This window comes from Etheostoma spectabile, chromosome 15, assembly GCF_008692095.1.
Source record: "Etheostoma spectabile isolate EspeVRDwgs_2016 chromosome 15, UIUC_Espe_1.0, whole genome shotgun sequence".
NCBI lineage: Eukaryota > Metazoa > Chordata > Actinopteri > Perciformes > Percidae > Etheostoma > Etheostoma spectabile.
Window position 1 is genome coordinate 24,947,767 of NC_045747.1, and position 22,297 is coordinate 24,970,063.

At 40.7% G+C, this 22,297-nt stretch overlaps 1 protein-coding gene across 4 annotated transcripts; it reads right to left on the reverse strand.

Annotated features, from left to right (window-relative positions):
* Positions 1 to 492: 492 nt before the first annotated feature.
* tom1 (target of myb1 membrane trafficking protein) lies at positions 493 to 14,125 on the reverse strand. Of its 4 annotated transcripts, XR_004335140.1 has the most exons (17): positions 13,899 to 14,125; positions 11,693 to 11,777; positions 11,483 to 11,561; positions 11,023 to 11,172; positions 10,028 to 10,162; positions 9,509 to 9,643; positions 9,194 to 9,310; positions 7,217 to 7,350; positions 6,268 to 6,310; positions 6,020 to 6,158; positions 5,505 to 5,568; positions 4,730 to 4,799; positions 3,747 to 3,812; positions 2,674 to 2,736; positions 2,250 to 2,289; positions 1,516 to 1,813; positions 493 to 1,279 (listed from the first exon to the last, which is right to left on the reverse strand). XR_004335140.1 is itself a non-coding variant. In XM_032536563.1 (16 exons), exons 1-16 carry the CDS (start codon positions 13,948 to 13,950, stop codon positions 1,719 to 1,721), a joined length of 1,467 nt encoding a protein of 488 aa, XP_032392454.1. In that variant the 5' UTR covers positions 13,951 to 14,125; the 3' UTR covers positions 493 to 1,718. The 4 variants fall into 4 exon arrangements, 3 of the variants coding, with proteins under 3 accessions (XP_032392454.1, XP_032392456.1, XP_032392455.1); XM_032536563.1 differs by having other exon boundaries at positions 493 to 1,813; XM_032536565.1 differs by lacking the exon at positions 9,509 to 9,643 and having other exon boundaries at positions 493 to 1,813.
* Between the last annotated feature and the right edge of the window lie 8,172 nt (positions 14,126 to 22,297).

Genomic DNA, 22,297 nt, shown 5'->3' on the forward strand with positions numbered 1-22,297 from the left:
GGTTGCCTGCCAGTTAGAAGGTTGGTGGTTTAATCCCTGGCTCTGCAGTCTCATGTCGAAGTGTCCTTGGGCAAAACATTAAACCCCAAGTTGCCTCTGATACTGCGCCATCGGAGTGTGAATGTGTGTGAGTGTGTATCTGATGAGCAGGTGGCACCTTGTACGGCAGCCTCGGCCACAGTGTAGGAATTTGTGTGAATGGTGAGTGGTTCCTGTACTATGTAAAAGCGCTTTGAGTAGTTGTTAAGACTAGAAAACCGTTATATAAATACAGCACATTTACATACAGTATATGGGAAAGTAAGTATCTCCAAAATGTGACTGTGTGTCTCTGGCTGTCATTAACAAACCCTGAGGGGAATGTTCAGGACCAAAGCTACAAGTCGACCTGAATCAACGACAGGAATTAAACAAGATTTGCAGAGGCTCCAAACCTGCAAAGCCAAGAATTGGATTATAGAGTAAGACACCTTAATGAAGAACAGCAGGGTGTCCAGTTAATAGTTTCAGTTTATTATGTGACAGCAGTCTGTCATGGCTTCCTGTTAAACAAACATCTTCACACGGGAATGTTGGATGTAAAAAATCAAACTATTTTGTTACATAACAGCCGAGTTTCTCTTACATACGAGTTACCAGCGTTTGCTTCTTTGACAGGGACGTTGTTTTTGTAGCCCGTTGTCATGTTTTACAATATATATTTATATCACAGCACTATAATACATAACCAATGTTGTAAAAGGTTTTTTTTCTGTAACAATATCTTCTCTTTCTTTTTTCTAACAGCAGGAATGTAAGTAGAGATGTTCCGATACCGATACCAGTATCGATATCGCCTCTGATACTGCTTAAAATGCTAGTATCGGTATCGGGAAGTACTGCAGTTTAAGCACCGATCCGATACCACATAATAAAGCCCTGAAGAAAATCTACGTTAAGGTAATTAATTTATGTTCTTTTTCTGTTATAACTGACTGTCAAACTGGATGATAAAAGAAAGTTCATTGTTGGAGAGTTTAACCTGAGCCAGACCGACAACAAAGATAGAAATCATATCACATCCATACAGGGATAGTAGTATACAGCTGTTAAAACAATACTAAGATATATGACCCACTGGTGTCACATCAGTACTCGATATCGGCCAATATCAGAATCGCTATCGGGATTAAAAAACGGTATCGGACCATCTCTAAATGTAACCATAGAAAATGTGCAAATTTTTGCTTTCCACACACGGGCAAACCCTCATAACAACGGGAAGTAAAAACCTCTGCCCCTCATCAGTACATTACATTACATGACATTTAGCTGACGCTATTATCCAAAGCAACTCACAATTCCTATATATATGTCAGAGGTTGCACGCCTCTGGAGCAACTAGGGGTTAAGTGTCTTGCTCAGGGACACATTGGCTGATGTATCGCAGTGGAAATCGAACCCGGGGTCTCCCACACCAAAGGCATGTGTCCACTCTGCCATCATCATCCCATGTGTCCACTGCGCCGTCATCACCCCATCGAATAACATTATCATGAGTAGACATTTGCTCCGCAGTAAAGAGCAGTATACACAACTGAGACGTCCTTCCCCAGATCCGTAATATGTAATTCCCACGTCGAATGTGCCAATCATCCGTCCGTCTAAAAGAGATCCCTACGTTTGTCAGCCGACGGCGCCGGAGCTTCGGGGGTGCTGTTAGTTTGGCGGGTGTAGGACTAAGACTCGGAGTGGTTGGCGTCCTGCGGGGAAGCTCTCACCGATGGCAGACGCTCGGCTGCTTTGGCTCTTTCTGCCAAAAACCTGTCGAACTCTGCGGAGGGAGAGCAGCAGGATTAGGTGGGATTACACTTCATCGGTTATCTGAAGTACATTTACTGAAAGGAAGAATGGGATAAAGAAGTAGGGAGGAAAAATGGGATTTTATGACATGATGCTGGTGTGAATAAATGAGAAAAATACCAGCTAAGTCTTTTGTAACGGCGGTGCACGGTCGGGAATCAGTGACTACGTTTACAAGTTGGCCCTGTAGCTCCAAATTTAGCCAGTCAATTAAAAAAATCATTTTCCTTTTTAAACAGTCAAAGTGCCGAAGCTAGTGTGGACACTGCCATTACAACAAACTACACACCAAATACACAGGAGGCTTTACGTACACAATGACGCCTCCGATACTGCAGGTGTAAGTGAATGGCAAATAAAACAATGGTTGATTTAAAACCACAAAAAACAAGTGTGAAGAGCCTCACCTTCACTGGTTACACCGTCTGAATCCTCAAAGTCATCATACTGTGTCACAGAGAGAAGAGACAGACGTGGACACACATGCAGGCTGGTGAGTTAGGCGATTTCAGGTTAAACAAAAAGGATCTCAACCTTTAATGAAAGCTCTATCTCTGTGGAGATCATTTCCATAATAATCTGAGCCTGTCAGCGGCAAAAACAGAACTTTTAGCCACTGCAGCGGTCTTGCTTGGACTAATTTGATAAAATGCTGTCCCCAAAAGTCACTTAGACTTTGGGTCCAGGGTCTAGTTTGAAAAATACACAAGTTACCTTTTAAGTGTTGAAAAGAAACACAATTGTCCTTTAGTGTGAAAGAAATAAACAGGAAAAGAATTGCAGTAAAACCAAATACGTTTTGAGTAAAAATGTAGGAATCCAGCCATTTACCTCGTCATCCAACTCCAGCCATTTCTCAATATCATCCATAACAGTGGACTGGTTGATAGGAATCTATGAAAGAAAAATATGAAGCGCTTGAACTTTACATAACATGAAGCAGTGTTTCCCACAGATCAGACAGCAATTTGTGGCGGGGGGTGGGGGGGGGCATATTTGTATATTTGTGACGCCATTACGCAATCATTTGCATAAAGCTTATTGGTTGTGTCAGCAAGGTAGATTAAAAGAAATACAAATCTTTAACCAAATAATCACAAATTCAATACAGGATACTGCTCCTCTGCTCCTCACAAAACAGATTCAGAGAGAGGTGACTGTTTTGGCTCGCTGGACAATAATCTACTGACGACCTTTCTACAGAAAGGCGTTATCTTTTCAACGGAAAGGAGCTGTCTTTTCTACGGAAAGGCGCCAGATTTGTCATTAGTCACTTTTGTGAGAAAAACAAAGTTGCTAAGTCAGCAACACTGCACTGTTTTCATGGAGACAGGCGCTGTGTGCACGGAGGGGAGGGGCTGTATGTGTGTGTGTAGAGTGACAGAGAGACGGAGGAGAGCAGGGAAAGGAAAGCCAGCTGACTGAATGCGAGGTTCAAATAGAGTTACAAAAAAAACAATTAATAATAAAAACAAAATTCAATGTGTGGCGGCCGGTGTTGACTGTGTGGCGCACCGCCACAAATGGGTCTGTGTGTGGGAAACACTGTGAAGATGTAACAGAACTACCAAACCATAAGGAAACACACACACACACACACACACACACACAGGAACAACCACGTAGGGAAGCATTGCATGACAGGAATGACACCGATGGAGCATATCAGGACAGTGCAACCCAAACGTCGTCATGCTCCAAAAAACATCTTACTGCCCTCTCTGCAAATAAAAACATGCAAACCATTGCGTTTTATCTCAATACCTGAACCCAAAAAGTGACCAAACACAAGCAATCCAGATTAAAGCAAAAGTACACCGCAACCGCACGACAAAGCCGAGAGACAGAGGGTGTGGGAAGAGGATTCGATGTGAGACCAGGACACGTTGTGGACACGGACCCACCATTCCCCTTTTAATCATCCAATCTAACTTTGGTGAGGAGCTGCGGGTGGAGGCCGGGCTGTCGTCCTTCACACACGGACAGAGAGTTCATTTAAGAGGAAAACAGTTGCGGAGACAAAAGCAACAAACACATTTACTCAAATCACGATTCTCCAAATCCTCGATTTCAACATCTGATGCCCCAGTCGGAGCCAGCAGATGGCAGCAGGGTACTTTGCAACAACAGTTCAGGTTTAAAAAGGTTGAAGGAAACTGAGGCACTTGAGAGGGTGAAGTTTAAGAAGCCTTTGATATCTCCTTGGCTATGAAGTCAATAAAACATGCCAACACATTCGGCCATTAAGGCCTTCCTCAAGGCATGTACAAAATGGTCTTGCTTGTGGGCTGTCTCTTATAACTCCATTGGCAAGTGATCACATGGTCAATATGCAAAGATAAAGAAGTCACATGATTAGTATAAACAGTGGGGCCGCACAAAATATATATATATTTTTTTTAAAGGTCCCATGGCATGAAAATGTCACTTTATGAGTTTTTTTTTAATTAATATGAGTTCCCCCAGCCTGCCTATGATCCCCCAGTGGCTAGAAATGGTGATAGGTGTAAACCGGGCCCTGGGTATCCTGCCGATCTGGAATCATCTGACCTCTTTAACGCCCCTTTCTCTGCTTTGATCAAAATTAACCAAATTATCAGTAGTGGCCCATAGGGGTCCATAGGGGGGGGCGGCCCTTGTGGCATTTGCCCAAATTCCAGATGGCCAGTCCGTCACTGCATGTAAGGCATACAGCATGATCCAAAGTACTGGGGTTTTCATAGCAAAAAGCTAGAAAAGTGTCCTAAGCCAAATTGGCAATTTCCACACTGAATTTCTCCAGTGGTCCCGACGGTCACACGACAGACAAGAAACAGATCATCTCAGACATCTTGTGACTCAAGCTGCTCCACTGTGTAACACCTCATTACACCGACTCTCTGCTTACCGTTGGAGCGTTGTGCAGCCGGCGGTGCTGAGCCTGAGCCGGGCCGTCCACTGCACCTTCACACTGCTCGCTGGAACACAACATTTGCACACCGGTTAAGTGCCATTTAAGCCAATAATTTCGGTTTAACACAATGAAATGCTGGCACCTGTCTTGAAAAGGAATTAGAGGGACTGAGCGATCAGACCTCAAAACAAAGATCAACGTATTTGCAAATGCCGATGCTGAGAATTTGCTAAAGAAAAAGCTGCGTGAGTGCTTTGTGTCAGATTGTTAATTTTCTCCTGATGCGTTTGTCTGAAAAATGCCATTTTAGTGTCAGAATATTCTGGCGATATGTGGCCTGTGAGAAATGGCTCCAATATTTACTTTGGTGACTAGGAGGTGAAATATACTACCTAATGTGTGTTCACGTTTACTTCTCCAATTGGACCTGCCGCTGACCCAGATACAGGAAGTTACTCTGATTTGAGTCTGGATTCACCCTGCAAAGACCTGAGGAGCAGGTAACCATAGTCCTCAGAAATCCACCGGAGTTTAAAATTACAACACAAAGAAAGAGGAAGGTAACGGACATCTGGACGAAAATGAGGGACATCCGGCGAAATTTTCCAGCGGCACCTAAACAATACCAGAAGTGGAACATTGTCGACATAGACTACGCTAACTATGAGTACTAATGTAACCTGCTCTCAATGGGAATCACTGTTTTAGTTGATACCAAAAATACAATCTTTAACTTTTACAAATTAAAGATCATAAGGTCTGTCTGTACCTTGGTCTTTGTGGAGTTGAGACATTGAAGTTTTGTGACAACGGGTCGTCTGATTCACTTGTACCTGCAAAAAGAACGGCGTTTAAAGAGAATTACGGTCAATTTGAACACGTAGCTCTGTTGTTCGTAAATGTGGAGTGCTGTCAGTAGAGACACAAATGAAAACAATCTGCTACAGCGTGTTATCCTCCTGCTAGAGTTAGCACCCAACAGGCTTGAATAGGGCCAGTTTTAAACGTGTTTTTATCCTCTAAACATGCTCTAAATGTCATTGCAAGTGCCAACCCATGTGCAGTTATTCCTAATCTATCTAGAAAGAGGAACACACGTTGTAGACAGCACAGATTGTTTACTTTTTCTTGCTACTGACAGTGCTCCAAATTTACTAACAACAGAGCTACGTATCGAAATTGACTGAAATTGTCCTTTAAGTTAGCAGTGCATAGGATAAGTAGACGCATTCGTACACTGAACATGTGCAGGATGTGGGTATGCATGAAGACTGAGGTACTCACTAAGTCTCGCCATCTGACTGGACACACTGTCCGCCTTTGAGAGGCTGTACGCGCTGTCATTGGTAACTGACGCGATCCCTGATTGGCTGACGGACTCTGGTGTCAAGTCGAGGTCTGCCAGGTTGACGTATGTGTGACTCTGGAGGGACGAAAAGTCAAAGTCCAAGACTCAATTATATCATAACATTAGGAGTGTTGAGTTCAGAAGGAATGACAACCAATTTGAATAATACGGCCATGTTCTTTACCTTCTCTGCCGAGTTTTGACCATTTGGTATTCGTCTTTCAAACCTATAAACACCAGAACAAAGGAATGTCAAAAGGCAAAATACAACCGGTTAAAATATAACAGTCCTTTTCATTTTCTGGAATATTAGTTATATAGCACTTGATAAGCATTTAACAAATAGTACTTTCCAGATTAAAAAATTAAAATATATGACATACAAAAATTAGGAACATGAGAGTACATATTTCAACTGAGCCCATACAGTAAACAAGGAAATAAGATAAGATGTCAATAAAAAATAATTTGTGAAAATGCAACAAAAATTCCTAAAATGATAATACTAATCTAGCATGATTTAAATATGTAATGAACATAAAGTCCAAAATAAAACACCATAAAATAGTTATATACAGAGGAAATGTGAAGTAAGGCAATAACGGAAAAGAAAACATGTAAAGGTGAGTTTTAAGGAGGCACTGCACAGCGACAATGGAGCGGGACGTGGTTCCATAAAAAAGGGTTTCTGCAGGTTCCACCAAGTCGTCAAATTTAAGCCTTTTTAACACAACTATGAATGAAATTTAAACAATCAAAATCCGTTTTTTTTATGGCTGTGGTACAAACCGAAAGAGACCAAATAACACTAAAGCAGATTGGCCGCAATATAAGTTGCATGTTGGTCTCATGTTTAGTTGTAATACGAGAAATTATAGTGGACAGAAAGAACTATAACACAACAGGAAAACACTCTAAGTTGCTGCAGCAGCATTTCAATGAGCGTTAGGACTAGCGTTACACGGACATAGGAAAATTAAGACCGGTTGAAAATTATTCAAGCCCTAGAACACAATTTTAGACTTCATAAGACACCCTGATGAAAAAGGTTGGTGGAACAGCTAGCAGATTTTGATAAGCTGATCAATATAAGATGAAAATAAGAGAGTATAAGGTGATTAAATATTGTTAACCTGTGGTAGCGTGTGAAGGCGGTGTTCATCTCATCGTTCGCTGCCAGCAACTCTTCGATCAGCCTCTCCTCGCTGAGCCTGGGGACGATCTTCACTATCCTGTCTTGCATTTCCTTACATACTGTGTATAACTGCTAATGACACAACCAGACAAAGAATGCGTGGGCGGGGGTTTGGGGGGGCAGATGCAACACAAAATAAATAAAGTACTAGATCAGGTAAGGGCAACTCCACATACTCTCCACATGACTGGAAGGGAATGAGATACTTCACATTAATAAAGGTTAACAGTATGGTTCCAGAAGGGAAGAATCCACTTCATTTTCTCTGGAAGGATTTTGATTATTAACCATAATGTCTAAAGTAGGGATGCACCGAATCCAGCATTCGGCTTAACGTAGGTGAACCGTTCGATGCAGTAGGCTGTGAGAAAGTGAAAATGGAACTTGTGAGCACAAAAAAAACTGTAGTTTGGCAGTACTTTCAGTCAAAGGAAGGCGATTCAAGTCGAGCAACATGTTCAATTTGCAATGGCGACTTACAACAGTACACAACATGGCCGCTGTTACAACATTTGCATATGAAACAGCCGAAAGAATACGAGTTGTGCATGAAGGAATCTATAGACAGCAGCCAAAATGCAGCAACTTCAGGCACGGCAAAGGAAGGCCGGTCCCACTGAGGACGGGAGGAGGATCTGGATTCGGTGCATCCCTAGTCCAAACCCACCGAGGTAGACTGACCACGGGCTACCAGATTGTGAAAAGATGGTTTATGTTCCGGTAGAAGCCACAAGTTTGCATGAAATTAACCTTGTTTTACTACCCACAACCCTAAGCGTAACAGGTGGAGCTCGCTGTTACCATGGAAATGTTTCCCTCACACGTAAACAGCTGGTGAGATGCTTCCATTGAAGTCTATGATCGTTTCTGTACACAGTCTTGTACCTCGGCCTTTTTTTGTTGTTCTCTTTTGAGCCGAATCAAATGTTTTAGGGTGGCGATTCAACTTGAGCTGGTCTTATAAAATAAATAAATAACCAAACTCCTGCAAACCACCCCGGTAAATAATGAACTATGGCTTTCCTGCCCACAAACAACAAATGCAGATACTCCAACTGTATGCAGACTACGGTTACTGTAGAGCGAAATGCAACTTTTCTTTGAAATCCCCACTCTGAGAGGTTCAGTCAAGAGTCCAGTTATTAGTCCCCTCCCACAGAGAGCTGGGTTGAGTTCTGTAGTGGGAGGGAACGCTAATGTAATCCAGTCCAGTTTATCCCATTTGTGCCGGATGCTTCGCGCCGACACATTACATCTACCGCCGGTTACTGCGTCGCGCAACTCTGAACCTCCTGCCGGCTGCTGCTGGCGCGGCATTTTGTATTCGTCGGCCTTTTCATGACGCGTGCAGCAGAGCACTGGTTCAAATACGCATGAGGCGGGTCTTGTTGGCTATTTAAAGCCATGTGACCACCCAAATGTACTGTGGTTTGCTGAAAATCATGTCAATCAACCAGAAATACATGTGTGTTTGTTTTTTAATTTTTGAGAGACGAGTGAAAAACTGGCTAATAAGAGGAGGATTTTGACAGCGAGGGCAGTGACGTTGAGTTGGAAGATAGTGAGGAGTTTGAGAGGGAGGATGTGGTAGATGATGATGATGAAGAAGTGATGGATGATCCTTTGGATAGAGCACAGGAGTGGGATTTGTGGGACACAGACGGAGAGGAGGAGGATGGCTTTAAAGGATTCCAGGTAGACTGGAGAACCGAGGGTTACCAGCCGCACAAGGCTAGATTTACAGCAATGTTTGCCAGTGACGACCCGCCTCGATGGCCAAGCTCAAAACTCGTCATGTAAGGATTTTCTAGAACGTCATTAAAGAAATTGAATGAGGAAAATCCCTTATGAAACCAGAGCCGTTCCAGCACTGTTGTGCTCTATAAAAACCAGTTTTTGTTTTTTGTTTTTATACCTCCAGCAGCTCCATGTCGGCTTGTTTTACCGTGACGGGATCCAGCTGACTCATCATGTCTGACATCATAGTCAGGTTGGTTCGCACCACTCCCAGCTCTGTCTTCAGCTGTTTAATCTGGAAGAAAAACAAAAATCAATGTCCTGAATACATGCAGCCATAGTAACTCCTTGCAAAGGCAAAGGGATTGCTGGGGGCACACAAGAGTTGTGAAGCAGCATTTCTTCAGCCAAAATGGAAAAAAGACCAGCGATTTATGTGGAAACCGTGTGATTAAATACCAAACATCTGTCTCTAGTGTAGCAAGGCCATCACCTGGCTGGGAGTGAAAGCAGTGTTTCCCTCTAGGGCCAGTTTTAGCTCAGAAGTCTGGGGTGGGATGAGCGGAGGTTTGGAAGAGAGGCGCACAGCAGGGAGAGTAGTGACAGCAGGCCCGTTCCCGGGCAACGTCTGCCAAGCAAAGGCACAGAAATAACCCGAAAGAAGAATTACCAAAGATATTAGCACCCAAATTTTATTTATATTGCAGATTTATCTGTCCATTGTTTTCTCGATCAATCGATTAGTTGTTTGGTTCATAAAATGAGGAGCCCACAAAGACGTCCTCAAATGTCTCATTGATATTTAGTTTACTGTCAGTGAAGAAACTAGAAAACATTGTCCCCACTGTGGGACAAATAAAGGTTTTTCTTATCTTATCTTATCAAGCTGCACACTTTAGATTTAGATCATCAAAATAGCTGGCGATTAATTTAATAGTTCACAACTAATCGATTAATCTTTGCAGCTCCAACCCAAATATCAGCAGTGAGTGCACACCAGCAAAGCTTGTACCTTTTGGGGGGCTTGGACGGGTGTGTAGCCGTCCAGCTCTGTCATGGGGAACTCGAGTCCCTTCCGCCGCAGGTCTTCGTACACGGACACCACGCCCGTCAGGTCGGGTGAGCTGCGGAATGCATCCGCCCACGCCTCGACAAGAGAAAAGCACACATTACAACCAGACATTTGAGCAATGTGACCACGCCAAGAATGACATGACAACATCTCTATTGCTATGCCATGCTGCCTCTGGTATGTCTTTTCCACCCAGGCTAACCAGGTGCTGGTTCTGGTTCTGGTGCTGTTGACAGTTCGGTGCTGGTTCTACTCGCCAGTTATCTAAGAACCAGCTCGATTTTCCAGATCTTGTGTGTGTAGTAGCATATGGCTAACACACCAATGGGAGTGGCAGAAGCTGGACATTTTAACCACTTATTTATTACTTTTATCTAACTATTCCAACTGTTTATTATTTAACATTAACCTGAGAGCCAGAGTAGGGCTTCGGCACAACGTGACTGCAACGCGTCATGACAATCAACCATAATGGAGGACTACATACCCGGTACTTTTGCTCCTGGCTTTACAAATTCCCACTGGATTTCAAAGACGGGCCTCGACAGCTCTTTGGGACCGCTACGGACCGAGGATACGTTTTAAGAAGAAAGGGAATTATCTCGCATAATTTAACTTTTTTATTATAATCTTTTGCTAGATTGCGATGGCAACATCAGCAGCGTCAAGCAAAACACCGTTAGGGTGAACAGACGTCCCGGTTTGACCGGGGCGGTCCCAATTTTCCCGACAAAAAGCCCATCGGGACCTGCTCCCAGCGCTGAGTTGGAACCCGTGTTCTTGGCCCAGAGCCAGGTTTATTTGTGTGGAAAAGCAAAGAACCGGTTTAATATTTGGCACTGACTCCGAACCAGCACCAGAACTGCCTTGGTGGAAAGGACATATGTGTTGCCAAACATGTCACGTGGCTCTCTCTCTTTTTTTTTTTTTTTTACCTGTATGATGCCGAGCACTCGGTCATGCAGCACTAATGGAGGGTTGTTTCTCGGGATGATCGCCCGGACCAGAACCCCCTCTACAAAGTCCCGCGTCGTCACCAGGATGTGAAACCTGTATCCGCAGTTCTTCACACACGTCTCCAGCACCTAACGTGAGAAGCAGACGTGGAGAATCAGCAGGAAAAGGCCTAAATATACTATAAGACAAGGGGTACCGGGACAGGCGGAGCGTGAGGGCGATAAAGGGTTGCGGCTAGAAGGGATACAGGGATATGTGTCGAGCCTTCTTAGTGTTTTAAAAATAGCTATTTTGAGGCTAGCATAAAGCCCCTGGCTCTCCCATTCAAAAGGCCATTTGACCTAAAACGAGTACGGCACATTTTAAAAGTGCTTTCACAAAAAGTCCCTAGGTTGCATTTTGGGGGAAATGAGTTACAATGCAGGAACAAAGACTCACAGTGAGCGCCAGCATAACCTCCTTGAAGTTCTTGTTCCCCACAATCCTTTTCTTTAGGGCTCTGATCGCGTCTCTGGGTCTGTAATCAGAGGATTTTTCAAAAGTCAGAGAGGCATGTCACCTCCAGAAGACCAATTTGTTCCTGATTTGTCGACAGATAACACACACACACGTACACACACACATATACACACACACACCCATACACACCCTTCCTCTAAGCTGTTGATCATGTCACAGATCTCCATGTTGAGTGCCCAGTCTTCTGCCGGCAGGCTGGAGCCGGTCGCATTCTCTGTGGGAAATAAATGGATAAACAATGTTGAATAGTACTATCTGCAGACTAGAGTAACATGAATGGTGTAGTAATTGCAGTTTACTATGGTATACATCTTATGGCTTGCCTTTATTAATAATTAATAACATGATTTTATTAATGCTTAGCACATGTTCTGACAGTATAATAATAGTAATGTCTTCTTAGCATAACAAACAAAATACTTCACAGTCGCTACAGTAACGTTACACTGTTTTCTGTGTTACATTAAAATAGCTGTGAACTCGCTTTTGGGTGCTTTCACTTCATTAAAGTTAATTGGACCATCTTAAAAATGTCAGCATTCTAACAATAAAGCTAGCCAGCTAGTTAGCAAGTTAGCTAGTTAGCTGGTAACCAGAGGTGTAGTGGTAAAAAAAGAGGTGGGTAAACTATAAATTCTGCGATCAGGTGGACCACGACGCGATCACCGATAAGGGGGGCCACGGTCTACCGGTGCACCCTGATGACATTGGGTCATCAGGGTCTACCGGGACGGTCTACCGGTGCACCCTGATGACAAATTGAATTGAAAAATTGAATTGAATGACATTGCTATAGGCAATTTATCATTGGTTGTTCCCTCATAGGTCACACAATCAGTATTCAGTTCATACATTAATCAAAGTTCTTGTTAAAAAGACTCAAGAAGGAATTATATGGTTGAAATCTATAAAGTTTACTAAATGACAAACAGAGACAACAAAATATGTGCAAAATATTCACATATAACAAGCTGGAATCAAAGACCTTTTTACTTTGTCTTAACAAAAATTACTCAACCAACTAATTGATTAACAAATAGTTGGTGAATACAGTTTTTTCCAATTGCTAACACAATAAATGACATGCATAGAACAATTATTTAAACTGACACACAGAGCAAAACCTCTTCTCAAGTCCCCAAAAGTCTACACATATTTAATGCTTCACACACATTTTGCAAGACACAACAATCTGACATAAAGTCACATGTTTACCATTTTCAAACCCATTCATCATTAACTACATGTAGGATAGTATGACATGACCGACGAATCTTTGACTTTAGTCTGCCGCTTCCTGCCTGATGTTTAATGCCCTCAACTTTGACTTCCAGGCAGCGCTGCGACCGGGACTTCAAGGCACCCAACCATTGCCCAATCCTAGTACATTACAGGTAGCGCTGCCTGGAAGGCAACGCTGGGGGCTCAGTACCCCAAACACCGCAAGAGATTAGTCAACACTGACAGTAATGCAGCGCAATATGATGGACTTCGTCTTAGGTTTAACAACCTATGAAACTAATAATGAACAATATGAAACTAAAACGACATAAGCTTAATTTAGAATGGCTTTGGGACAATAGGCTATTCAGAGGTGGGTAAACGCACTTTGGAGGTGGGTAAACGCCATTTCCGAATTTTGAGAGGTGCATAAACGGCGTTTACGTGCGTTTAGCCTCCACTACATCACTGCTGGTAACTAACAGGAATACATCTTATAGCTTGCTCACAGTACACTTTGTATGATCTGTGTAATAAGCACATGTGTACTTAACATGTATGTAAAGGTGTGCAGCTTGTATAGTAAGTAATGTGGTATTTACTAGCTATATTTTAATGTGCTTATCTATTTATTTTAATGACTAACGTTTGCTCTCTATTCAAATCAGTCACTGAGCACACAGGTGCAGCAAGTCTACAGTTGAACCAACGTGCATCTAATTTGGGTCAGTAGAATCTGGCCCACTTTCGGTCCCGCCCAGCCATTGGCAGGTTTAACAGGACAGACACAATAACAACCAATCAGGTTGATCTTCCCAGCGTCTAAACCCCGCCCCTGTCCAATCATTGTTCAGCGGACGCGTCAATCAAACTACATATCGCTCCTCAGTCAGTCGTAATAAATTCACCTTAGCGTTAATATTGCAACGTACTGACGTGATATATACCTATTCGCTCGCGCATTTAAGCCATTCATAGTAAAAAATGACAGAAGCAGCTCGACAGAGATGCGAATGTCCGCGGCGTAATTACTCCGTTGAAAGGTGACTGAGCCTGACTGAAGCATTTGGTTATTACAATGTATCGATGTGCGTCGGTTCTAAGAACGGCTCACCGATACGCTGCCCCACCGGCGTGCTGAACGGATTCCCCATTAGAAACTCCATGTTGAGGGCGGAGAGATGGGCCCAGCGAAGCACCGACGTCCCCGGGCCGAGCCGTAAGCAGCTCCCTGCTCCCTGCTCCTGCTCCCTGGCTGCAGACTGCTCCCTGCTCCTGCTCCCTGGCTGCAGACTGCTCCCTGCTCACACAACCGAGCGGGGCTCCAGTCCCATTACGTCATGATTTAAAGTGACAGTAGCCTGCAATTAGCAAACGGTCGGTGTGTAATTACGCAAACGTTAGCATCACATTATAATGATGTTACTAAATTACATTAGAAGGGAAAAACATATTTTCACATTGTTTGAATGTAAAGATAGGAACTTAAGTGATATTTTTAATCTTTACGTTTTACTTTACTGGGAAAATTTCATATCCAAAAAAATCCAAGTTCTCTGATTCATAACCCTGCTTTAAAGTATTTCCAGATTGAAGTTGATATTTACTCTGAGTCTCTTAATTTAATAACAAACAAAAAAAGCTATATTTATTTCTGACATATACTCAAAGATGTTTAATTAAAGATTTATATTGTAAACACTTTATTTTTCTTTACAAGACTGTCACATTTTTATTTCTAGTTCTTTTTTTTCTTTTTTATTATGACCACTTTTTTCTATTTTGTAACTATTTATATTGTAACCGAGATGTCTGATTTTTTGTTGTGTTACTTGTTGAAATAAAGCGAAAAAAAATAAATATATATATATAAATATATATAATATTAATATATAACGGCAACCAACGGTGTAGTTAACAGTAACAACAATAATAAACAATAACCTTTATACCACTTGTATGTATGCCCATTATTATTGCCATAGTAACATATGACCTGTATAATTCATAGTACATATTGACCTGTAAACTCTGTTATAGTACAACCATCTGTATATATGTTTTATTGTACATATCTGTAAAACATATTTTTATAGTAATATCCCCCTGTATATTATAATCAGTACATATCCAGCTGTATATTATAATCAGTACATATCCACCTGTATATTATAATCAGTACATATCCACCTGTATATTATAATCAGTACATATCCAGCTGTATATTATAATCAGTACATACCACCTGTATATTATAATCAGTACATATCCACCTGTATATTATAATCAGTACTACCACCTGTTATTAATCATACATACTCCACCTGTATATTAAATCCAGTACATGATCCACCTGTATATTATAATCAGTACATATCCACCTGTATATTATAATCAGTACATATCCACCTGTATATTATAATCAGTACATATCCACTGTATATTATATTCAGTTACATATCCACTGTATATTATAATCAGTACATATCCACCTGTATTATATAGTACTATCACGTATATATATCGTACAATCCACTGTAATTATAATCAGTACATATCCACTGTATATTATAATCAGTACATATCCACTGTATATTATATCAGTACATATCCAGCTGTAATCTGTTATCAGTACTATCCGTTATTATATCTATATTCACTGTACATTATACAGTACATATCGCTGTTATTATAATCAGTACATATCCACCGTATATTTATCCAGTACATAATCCACTGTTTTATTCAGGACATTCCCTGTATATATTCGTACTATCCAGCTGTATATTGACTTCGTTCATATGCCACCTGTAAACTGCTTAATCAGTTACATGATCACCTGTGATAATTAAATAGTTATATCCTTATATTAATCATACATTCCACCTGTATTAATAGGACATTACTTATTCATCCTGTATGTCATAAGTTCAATCTGCTTAAATCTGTATCCATACATAGTGATTCTTATTGATTTATTTAAGGAAATAGTACTAAATCATGCTATATACGCCTCAGTCATCAATATTTGATCCAGTTTTAATATCCATGTCTGCCTTATGAACGTTTTTTAGCTCTATTGACATCTTAACCTGAAAATGACATTCTAATCTACTATGTCACTATTAATTACAATAAGGGTTGACGAACTATCAAGTTGTTATAAAGGTTAAGATTATTGCCCCGGACGGAAATTTGCTTATATGCTTTAAATGTGGATTTTACAGTCGAGTTGAGGAAAAAAACATCTCACCGGGAAATGTCACGCTTGTTTGTTGCACATGGCACTTTTATTTCACTGTGTCGTATTGCCTGTTGCTTTTATTTTGTACATCTTTGTGTAAAATGCTGTCAAAATGAAATGACAAACACACTGACACACTAATTAGATTAGATTCAACTTTATTGTCATTGCACAGGTACAGGTACAAGGCAACGAAATGCAGTTTAGGTCTAACCAGAAGTGCAATAGCAGCAGGTGCAGAATGACCTTAAAGGACAATTCCAATGCAAAATGAACCTAGGGGTTAATAACACATGGGTACCGAGTCGACCGTTCTCTGGGATCTGTTTTCACGCTCATCAAATGTGACCAGTTAGCCTATAACGCTAAAAGTAAAAAGAAATCTCTATTTCTACACTGCTAACCAGGCTCAAAATAGCACCACACTTCCACATAATGAGCATAACGAGGGTCCGTACATGTGAACCGAAGCACTGAGAACTTTGTAAGTGCACAGACAGTTTATTAAGTTCAGTATACAGACGGGTGCCAACGGCGACTGTCATGACCTTTGGCCCTTGTGTTGTCTTCCCGTTATGAACGGACGTTCGTTATGAACTTGTCCTTCCAGGTCAAAATTGAAAATGAACATTTTTTTGTGCTTTTCCGATGTTTTTGTCGCTTTTTTCTGATTTATTTGTCACTTTTTTCATGCTTTTGGTGCTTTTTTTAAAAACCTGAGCTGGTTTAATAACAGGTTTCACACTTATTCTTGGAGTTCATGGTCAACTAACCTCATTTATATCAAATTATACATAAGGTTTTAGTTGAAAAGGCAGAAATTATGAATTATTTTGACTAATAGTTAAGATCAGAGGATGTTGAGGGGATCTCAGAGGGGTAGATATCAAAGTTTAGTCCGGATACTGTTTGGAAACCATTAAAAAAAAAAATTCAAATGCTAAAAGAGTAAATAAAACACCCAAAGTAATCATTAATTTTACCTGAAGCACGTTGTATGGAATCATCCATGTTATTTTGGGGCAATTTGGTTGAAAGAAATCCATATTTCTGATATGAAACACTTTGAAACGGGTCAATTTGACCCAAAAAAATCTTTCAAAAATCTTGTTTAAAACCTTCATTATTTCAGTTCTGTGCCTTTATGTTGCATATTCCTAAATCTATTGGTGTTTAACCTTTTGAGGTTCAATTCTTCTCAATTTCTACATTACTGTTACATTTGCATATAACATGATCAACGTGTGTTTTATATTAAAATGTTTAGATCAAACTCAGCTTTCTGTATAGTGAGACTGAAATTTGTCCGAGATCAATGTCTAAAGAGACAATTTGACCCTAAAGCCGAAAAGTTAATGTTCATTTTTTTAGGGAATTCCTCAAATCTCGTGAAGATGAAATCAAACCTTTACTCACAAATTATTTTGTTGCTTGAAATGAGTTAACCAAAGTCTTAGATTCACAAAAGTAGCGTAAAATAAGAGTGACGACACATCAAACTCTGGGGTCAGGGAATATATTATAATAGATTAACTATTAAATATTAATCAAATAATACAATTTTAATTGCTATAACCAATCGTACACTTAGTGATACCAGATATTCGTCAAAACTATGGAATCACTGGAACACGCACCTGTACCTGTTTTAATTATTAGGCATTGCAATTTGTAGATTTGTATGTATGTGTGTTTCTTTTGGGATATTTTTGGGGATATTTTTGGGGATCAGTTTGTCTATGTGCATTTATGTTTGTGTTTGGTCTGAACCCCTTTTGTAATGTGTTGAGTGTACTTTTTTTTTTATCTGGACCTTGACGAAATATATGTACAGCGTTGAAAAACTGTACGCACTGTACAGATAGTGGAGACAAAAGGCTGTTGACAAGGTTTTTCTAGCCTACTTGCAGTTAGCAAACACTCCCGTCTGCATATTTATGTCCATGTCACACATTAATTGTAACCTTCCAGACTATTTATAACAAAATACAAAGATTAGTGTGCTGATTTCTAAGATATGTGACACCGGGGAGGCGCATCTGTGGTGTTTGATCACGGCCGTGCTGAGGACGCGTGACTCAGACACAGTGACTCACAACCCGGTAAGCGACAGAGATTAAAGTCTTTTATGCACAACCTACGCCTTTATTTACACCAGCAGAAATGATCCAGTTCTGCCCATTAAAAGAGAACCACATGTGTGTGATCACAGAGCAGATAACGATCCAGGCAGCTTCTAATCGCAGATCCTTTCCTCAAGGCCTCATCTAACATCTGACAGAGTTCCTTGTTAGACCTTCATGCAGAAACAGCGGTGACCGGGTGGCTTTTGCACTGCGTGAAACATTCAAATTGGTTGAGGTACAGTATGACTGCAATTAAATCTCTTCTGAGTGATGGGTTCATACAGAATGTGTGTGTGTGTGGGTAGATGTACGATGTACTCTCTGTGCAGTAATGCTGCTGCGCATGAAGACCATCAGGGTTCCTGCAGGGCAAGGGCGACTCTAGGATTAGATTAGGTTAGATTAGATTCAACTTTATTGTCATTACACAGGTACAAGGCAACAAAATGCAGTTCAGGTCTAACCAGAAGGTCAATAGCAGCAGGTGCAGGATATACACTGGTTCCATAAGTGCAGGACATGGATATGTACTGAATAAATATAGAGATGAATACTATTATAAACAGAATCTTACGGATAGATTTGTCCTATGAATATAATACTGAACAAAATTTACAGCTGGATATGTACTGAATGTAATATGCAGGTGGATATTGCTATAAATAGAATTTTTACAGATTTACATAATATACAGATGGTTGTTACTATAACAGAGTTTACAGGTGAATATGTACCATGAATATATACACAGATGGCCATTATATAGACAGAATGTGAACATTATATACAGATGGTTATTAGATTTTTTTTATAGATATATATAAGTTTGGACAGACCTTAAGGGGGGCTCTGCCCCTGATGAGAATGTGACGTGGATACAATGTCTTGCAAAAGTGTTAGCTCCCCTTGCAAAATCAGTAATTTTACTAGATAACAATGACTATATGTATTTATTATTAAAACAGATGATAAATGCAAATTTGGCTTGAGCCCCCCTAAAATCGCCCCTGCCGTAGGGGTCTGAAAAGTATTACAAAGCCTTTGAGAGAATGCCTTAAAATCTGTACATCATTTGAAAAAAGGTCTGAAAAGGGCTATTATGAGGACTTACATCATCACACATGAAAACAATTGGGTTTTTTGAAAACACCTGTCCAGTCATACCTAGTTTATGGAACTCTAGCTGTGAAGGGACCCTTTTGAAATTGGCCCTGCCAGTTTTTCCCTTGCCCAAATTTAGCCTAACTTTGGAGCATTACTTATTCCGCTTCTGGACAAGCTGGCATAGTATGAATAAGGTTGCTTAGTTTCATATAATATCAATATAATGCTCTAGCTTTAAAGGTCCCACACATGGTGGTCTGGATGCTTTTGAATAGACCTTAGTGGTCCCCTAATACTGTATCAGAAGTCTCTTTTATATAGACCTTAGTGGTCCCCTAATACTGTATCTGAAGTCTCATTTATATAGACCTTAGTGGTCCCCTAGTACTGTATCTGAAGTCTCTTTTATATAGACCTTAGTGGTCCCCTAGTACTGTATCTGAAGTCTCTTTTATATAGACCTTAGTGGTCCCCTAATACCGTATCTGAAGTCTCTTTTAGATAGACCTCAGTGGTCCCCTAATACTGTATCTGAAGTCTCTTTTATATAGACCTTAGTGGTCCCCTAATACTGTATCTGAAGTCTCTTTTATATAGACCTTAGTGGTCCCTAATACTGGATCTGAAGTCTCTTTTATATAGACCTTAGTGGTCCCCTAATACTGTATCTGAAGTCTCTTTTATATAGACCTTAGTGGTCCCCTAATACCGTATCTGAAGTCTCTTTTATATAGACCTTAGTGGTCCCTAATACTGTATCTGAAGTCTCTTTTATATAGACCTTAGTGGTCCCTAATACTGTATCTGAAGTCTCTTTTATATAGACCTTAGTGGTCCCCTAATACTGGATCTGAAGTCTCTTTTATATAGACCTTAGTGGTCCCCTAATACTGTATCTGAAGTCTCTTTTATATAGACCTTAGTGGTCCCTAATACTGGATCTGAAGTCTCTTTATATAGACCTTAGTGGTCCCCTAATACTGTATCTGAAGTCTCTTTTATATAGACCTTAGTGGTCCCCTAATACCGTATCTGAAGTCTCTTTTATATAGACCTTAGTGGTCCCTAATACTGTATCTGAAGTCTCTTTTATATAGACCTTAGTGGTCCCTAATACTGTATCTGAAGTCTCTTTTATATAGACCTTAGTGGTCCCCTAATACTGGATCTGAAGTCTCTTTTATATAGACCTTAGTGGTCTTGAATTTTTCCTTGTCCTTTCGTAGGATTATAGAAACGCCGTAATGTCATTAATAAATATTCTGTGTGGGTAACTTTTAAATCTACTTTATTTTGTACTTTTAGTTTCATAGCATAAAAGCTCTAAACGCGACAAACATTTGATTCATTTTACATTTTTGGAGTACAAACCCACTTTGCAATGTTGTATTAGGTATAAATAAGATTGCTCATAGTCATGTTGGACACTTTTGTCAATACAACCCGACATGCCACACATAAGAAACTGCAAAATGTTGGTGTGGTGTTTATCCAAAAGGTTTAAATGTCACAGACGTCGCATCATCAAAGTCAATTTAGTAAATATCAAACAAAAACATAAACTGATTCTGTGCAATTCAGGAGTTGGTCATTGTCTGCCTGCCCAGTCGCATTTCTTCTGCAAAAACTGACCCGATCATTGGACACAATACAAATACAGACACAATGAACATCATACAGACAACACACTCGTCCCTAAATGTCCCTAAACTGAATCATACGGCAAAGAATAAAAATGTGTTTTAAGATGAGACTCAAAGATCTTGGCAGTAGAGGAGGACCTAATATGAATGGGAGGTTTGTTCCAGAGTCTCGGGGGCCACAACGGAGAAGGCACGATCACCCTCGTGGCTCGTCAGCCTTCAATCAAAATTGCATAAATCTTTTTGGGAAATGCAGTATCAATATTTTCCATGGAAAAGCAGACATGATCTGTCGTTTACGTTCCCTGGTCTTAGAGACAGCTGCCAGAGGGATAATACATAAACAGCTGGAGGGCTGTGCAGCTCCTAACATACATAAAGTACCCTAAAGCAGGGGTCTTCAACAGGGGGTCCGCGACTCCTAGGGGGTCCGCGGAGGTACTGCATGGGGGTCGCGAAAGTTTTGGTTGATTAGACTTTTTTTTTATATCCCCCCCTGCAATTTTTTCCACTGATTGAAATGTCTTTAAATACACATTAACATGAATTCAACACACTGTAGTAAAGAGATAAATGGAGGCAGAAGATGTCTTTCAGTCATCAATGCACACATGGCACTATAGGACCAGTTTGATATAACACAATTTTATACAATATATATAATTAGGGGGTCCCCGCTCCATCTCGCCATCCGTTTGGGGGTCCTTGGCCTGGAAAACGTTGAAGACCCCTGCCCTAAAGTGTAAAGCCCAAAGACTGAGTCTGGGATTATTAAATGCTTTCAGAAGAGAGTCAAAGCTGGAAACAAAAGAAAGAACAAAGCACACAGTCCCTAGCTGGCAGAGCATGAGATCGCCTGCCAGGGGACTTCTATATGTCTAACCAACGCTGCATACAAGAGCAAGCAGCGTTGTTCCCCCCAAGCATCCAATTAGAGTGGATTGGCAGTGACTTGTCTACATTCACAGTATGGAGCCCTCTGATTAGGCTTCTCAGCCTGCAAATTAAATACAGGGGAGAGCGTTGCAGGTCCGTTAATCTGCAGCCAGCTGTGACAGCCGTGGAGGACGTGAGACAACATCACTGCAGGCAAAGAGGCTCAGCAAGAAGCCACGTGGACGATGCGGCTGACTATGTTGAACGGGAAAGATAAAAGCAACAACTGCATGCTGGTGGTTGCCGTGACAACATGCTGGCTATAGAGCTGTGTTGGAATGGACATGTATATTATGCACAAACACATTAATGTGTTTGCCTTATGTCCTCACTGCACCTTATTTACTATGCAGTCCCACTGTAGTTGTGTTTGCATCCCTCCTTTTTATATGCATTTCGAAATGTATCTTAACTGTACTGTATTGTATTTGAATGTATTATACTGCATTAATAGTAGTAT